This window comes from Anguilla anguilla, chromosome 3 (genome assembly GCF_013347855.1).
Source record: "Anguilla anguilla isolate fAngAng1 chromosome 3, fAngAng1.pri, whole genome shotgun sequence".
Classification (NCBI taxonomy): Eukaryota; Metazoa; Chordata; class Actinopteri; order Anguilliformes; family Anguillidae; genus Anguilla; species Anguilla anguilla.
This window is the reverse complement of record NC_049203.1, coordinates 32,286,169-32,291,047: the sequence shown is the minus strand read 5'-3', so window position 1 is coordinate 32,291,047 and position 4,879 is coordinate 32,286,169. Positions and strand designations below refer to the sequence as shown.

At 58.5% G+C, this 4,879-nt stretch overlaps 1 protein-coding gene across 2 annotated transcripts; it reads right to left on the bottom strand.

Annotated features, from left to right (window-relative positions):
* Positions 1-887: 887 nt before the first annotated feature.
* Positions 888-4,641, bottom strand: LOC118223565. Of its 2 annotated transcripts, none has more exons than XM_035410266.1 (2): positions 2,823-4,641; positions 888-2,615 (listed from the first exon to the last, which is right to left on the bottom strand). In XM_035410266.1, the coding sequence occupies exons 1-2, from the start codon at positions 4,521-4,523 to the stop codon at positions 963-965; spliced, it is 3,354 nt and encodes a 1,117-aa protein (XP_035266157.1). In that variant the 5' UTR covers positions 4,524-4,641; the 3' UTR covers positions 888-962. The 2 variants fall into 2 exon arrangements, with proteins under 2 accessions (XP_035266157.1, XP_035266158.1); XM_035410267.1 differs by having other exon boundaries at positions 888-2,582.
* Positions 4,642-4,879: the final 238 nt, after the last annotated feature.

Here is a 4,879-nt window from a genome sequence, read left to right as displayed (position 1 = left end):
AAGTTCAGGGTCTAACAACAGTCTTTCATGTATTCGTGGGTTGCACACATTTTCTATGAGCTGGTCACGTATCATTTCGTCCGTACGTTCCCCATAATCACAAATTGCAACAAGTTCACGAAGGGCTGCAACGTACTGTAGAATTGTCTCATGCGGTGCTTGGAATCGTTTACGGAAAGCATGACGTTCTGCTACTACATTAGCCTTTGGAGTAAAGTATGTTGTGAACTCTCTCAGCCCACGGGGGGTTGAGTGACGGAAGTCCAGAAGAACCAGAGCAGGGAGACTGAGGTAGTGATTAACAAAACGTTCTTTAATGATGGTAACGAGTGGGGGTAAAGGTAGGGGGAGCCAAAAACAACTAAAATGTCTTCCCGGTCGGGGTATCGGTGCTCCACTCCAGGTATTCACTCGGTCTCCTTCTGGAGGGAAACAAGAAGCACATCGGTTAGGGGGGCGGGGCTTGGTCAGTCCGGTCCGGGTCCGGCTCTTTCCTCCAGGTGTCGACTGGTGCTCCTCCCGGCTGCGAGGGGGTGTAGGAGTGAAGGTCTCCCTCCCCTGTGTGGTTGCGCTCCAACCTTCTCCCAGCTCCAGCCCTGAGAGGTCCCTGTCGTCGCCCCCGGTCACACGGTCCCCTGGACTCACGGTTGCTCCGTTACACAAAACAGTTTATAAGTTGTCACACCTATTCCTCTACGCGAGGAGAGAGTGGCCCACGGCCGCTTACGGTCTCTGATCCAGGTACAGAAAGTCGCCTGGTGTAGCTCCTCCGAAAGCCCCAGCAGCTCTCTCTTCCTGTGTTTGTGCTGGTCTATAAAAGCCTGCCTGCTCGTCAGCGCAAGCAGCTTCAGGTGGGCGCCGGCAGCCAATCTAACAAGTAGTTGCAGGTGTGCAGCAGAGTGGAAAATTCCCCTTACCTTCCCTCTGCTGCAGCCCTGTCCATGGTGCTGCCTGGTGTCACCTTAGGTGTTCTGTCTGGTGCTGTCCAGGGTCCTGAACGTCTCCAGGCTGTGGTTTGGTAAGTACCGCCCACTCACGACTTTCCCCAGCAGCCGCCGGTGTCGATGGGTTCGGCCGTCTTGGTGGTCACGTGGGGAGCACCGATCAGGGATCGGGGCGCCACATACCCCTTCCCTCAGCTCCATGTCGTTACCTGGAGCGCCTGACCATAGACATTCCTCCCGTCTGGACAGGGCGTCAGCATTCCCGTGGAGCTTCCCAGCTCGATGTTCCACCCTGAAGCGAAAAGACTGTAGCCCCAGAAACCACCTAGTAACCCGGGCATTACTATCTTTATTCACCGACATCCATTTGAGTGGGGCATGATCAGTGACTAGTACAAACTCCCTACCCAGTAAATAGTATCGCAGCTTGTCCATCGCCCATTTGACGGCTAAACACTCTTTCTCTACTGTGGCATAGTTACGCTCATGAGTTAAGAGTTTACGGCTGATGTACGTTACCGGATGCTCGGCCCCCTCCCGGATCTGTGAGAGCACGGCTCCTATCCCCACCAGGGAAGCGTCCGTTTGGAGCACGAATGTCTGATCGAAGGCCGGAGTCACCAGAACCGGTTCGCTGCAGAGGGCTTGTCTCAGGGTTTCGAAGGCGGCGTCAGCTTCTTCCGTCCAGCTGACTCGGTTGCTTCGACTCTTGGAGGTCAGGTCATGCAGGGGGGCTGCTATGGCGGCAAAATTGGGAATAAACTGACGGTAATACCCCACTAGGCCCAGGAAGGTTCTCACCTGCTTCTGCGTCTGGGGCTTGGGCCACGTTGCGATGGCTTCCACCTTGGTGGGTTGGGGTTTCACGCACCCTCTTCCAACGGTATAGCCTAGGTAATCCGCCTCCTCCAAACCCAAACGGCACTTGGTTGCGTTGGCCGTCAGGCCTGCCTCCCGGAGGGCCCCCAGCACCGCCTCTAGCCTGCCCAAGTGGGTTTCCCAATCCGCACTGTGGACCACGATGTCGTCCAGGTACGCCGCCGCATACTTCTGATGAGGCCGGAGGACCTGATCCATGAGCCGCTGGAAGGTAGCCGGGGCTCCGTGGACCCCAAACGGTAGGACCCGGTACTGGAAGAGGCCATCCGGCGTCACGAAGGCAGTCTTCTCCTTAGCCTGGGGGGTAAGGGGGACCTGCCAGTACCCGCGGGTGAGGTCCAACGTGCTGAGGAACCGAGCCGGTCCCAGCCTCTCGATCAGCTCATCCACCCTGGGCATGGGGTAAGCATCAAACCGTGAGATTTCGTTTAGCTTCCTGAAGTCATTACAAAACCTCAGGCTACCGTCGGGTTTGGGTACAATGACTATGGGGCTGCTCCAAGAACTGTGGGACTCTTCGATGACCCCCATCTCCAACATCCGCCTGACCTCTTCCCGGATGGTATCCCGCTGGGCCTCGGGGATCCGGTACGGCCTCAGCCTAACCTTCTTCCCGGGTTCTGTGGCGATGTGGTGGGCGATGATGGAGGTCCGGCCTGGGAGCTTTGAGAACACATCCCGATTTCGGTCCAGGAGTTCTCGTAGATCTTGGATCTGGTGGCCCGTCAGCTGCTTCCCCAGCGTCACCTCGGGGGGGTCCTGTGGGGAGACGTGAGCAGAGAGGGCCTGTGCCTGTGGGGGTTCAGCTTCATACCAACGTTTTAACAAATTTATGTGGTAGATCTGGGTGTGGCGGCGGCGTCCCGGTTGGCTCACTTTGTAGTTGACAGGCCCGGTTTTTGCAACCACCTCGTAGGGCCCGTGCCATTTAGCCAGAAATTTACACTCATGGGTTGGGACCAAGACCATCACTTTATCACCCGGCTGAAATTCTCTCACCTGTGCTCCGCGATTGTAGACCCGGGCCTGGGCTTGCTGTGCCTGCTGCATGTTCTCCCGGACCATGGGCCAGATCCGGGACATCCGTAGGTGCATCTGCTCCACGTGCTCGATGACCGTGCCATGTCGCGAAGGTTGGCGCTCCCATGTTTCCTTAGCCAGGTCCAACAGCCCTCGGGGTCGCCGCCCATACAGCAGCTCGAAGGGTGAAAACCCGGTAGACGCCTGAGGTACTTCCCGAATGGCAAACATGAGGTAGGGTAACAGCTGGTCCCAGTCTTTACCATCTGTTTCAATCATTTTCCTCATCATTTGTTTCAAGGTGTGGTTAAACCGCTCAACCAGCCCGTCGGTCTGTGGGTGATAGACGGACGTCCTCACCTGCTTCACCTTCAGCAGGCCGCACATCGCCTTTAACACGGTGGACATAAAGCAGGACCCCTGGTCCGTGAGTATCTCCGCCGCAATACCCACCCGGCTGAACAGCAGGAACAGTTCCCGAGCTACCGCTTTCCCCGTGGCAGTCCGCAACGGGATGGCTTCCGGGAACCGGGTAGCGTAGTCCAGGATGACCAGGATGTATTTGTGCCCTCGGCTGGACCTTGGAAGGGGGCCCACGATGTCCATGGCGATGCGGTGGAAGGGGACCTCTATGATGGGCAGAGGGATCAGGGGGTTTTTATACTTTACCTTGGGGCTATGGAGCTGGCAGTCAGCGCAGTGGCGACAGTATTCCTCGACGGCCCTCTTCACCCCAGGCCAGTAGAACCGTTCGATGATGCGCTCATACGTTTTCTCAGCTCCCAAGTGGGCCCCCAGGAGGTGGGTGTGGGCGAGGTACAGGACCTTTGAAATGTACGTCTTGGGGACTAACAGCTGGTGGACTCTCTCTTCCTTGACCCGGGACACCCTATATAATAACCCCTGCTCAATCAAAAAATAGGGGGGGGTTGTTTCACTCACCCCTGGTCGTGGCATCCCATCAATCTCCTGGACATCCCTCCAGGCCTGCGTCAAGTTGGGATCCTGCAGCTGCGCTGTTCCAAAGCGGCCCTGTTCCCCGGTCTGGCTCCCCGGCTGTGGGGCGAACTCGGTAAAAGTCTCTTCTGAGCCCACCTCCTCCAGGCCGACGGGGTTCTCGGCTACGGCCTCTGATGCGGTGGCGGTGGTCTCCTTAGTACTGGCGGTTGGCTGCCTCCCCTCTACCACAGCATCCGTCGGTTCGGCCTGGTCTTCCCCAGAGAGGCCCGCCCAGGCCGGTTGAGCACCCCCGGCGGTGTGCTGGGGCCGCCTCTTCTGGGGTCTGCGCCTGCCCTCTGGTTCGAGGTTCGCCGGGGACTCCTTCCAGTACCTGTCAAACACGGCACAATCCCGGCCCACCAGTACAGGAACGGGCAGGTTCTCTACGACTCCTGCCCGGACGGCCACCGAGCCTCGGGGGGTGGTCAGCACAATGTCAGCCGTGAAATATTGCTTGGTGTCCCCGTGAATGCAGGCCACGGCGATTGCCTTACCTCGGGAGCCCCCCGCAAACTCCGGTCGGATGAGGGTCACCATGCTTCCTGAGTCAAGTAAGGCCTCGGTATCCCGTCCGCCGATTTTTACCGGAAATGTTGGGGCCCTGGCTCCCTCATGTGCCCAGCAGGTGGTGATGTACCGGCATGGGAACACCGGGTGCTCTGACGTATCTGCGGTGGGCATGGGCTCATCCCGGTCGGGGCAAGCCCGGGCAAGGTGACCTTCCCTTCCACAGGTATAGCACCTGCGTCTTTCCGTGGGTCCCCTAGGGGGCGCTGTAGGGTGTCCGAGCTGTCGCGGCTCCAGGGGTTCAGCCATTCTCCAGGCCGGGCTTTTCTCCACCCTGGATCCCCCGGTCGTCCCTCTTCCTGTGTCGGGTCGGCTGGTCCGCAGCATCTCCTGCGTGACCTGGTGATTTTCCACCAGAGCAATTAACAGTTCTAGCGTTCGGGGGCCCTGTTGTGCAACATACCTCTTCGCGTCAGGGGGCAGTGCCCGGATGCACCGGTCCAGCACCACTCGATCCAATAGGGCGGGAC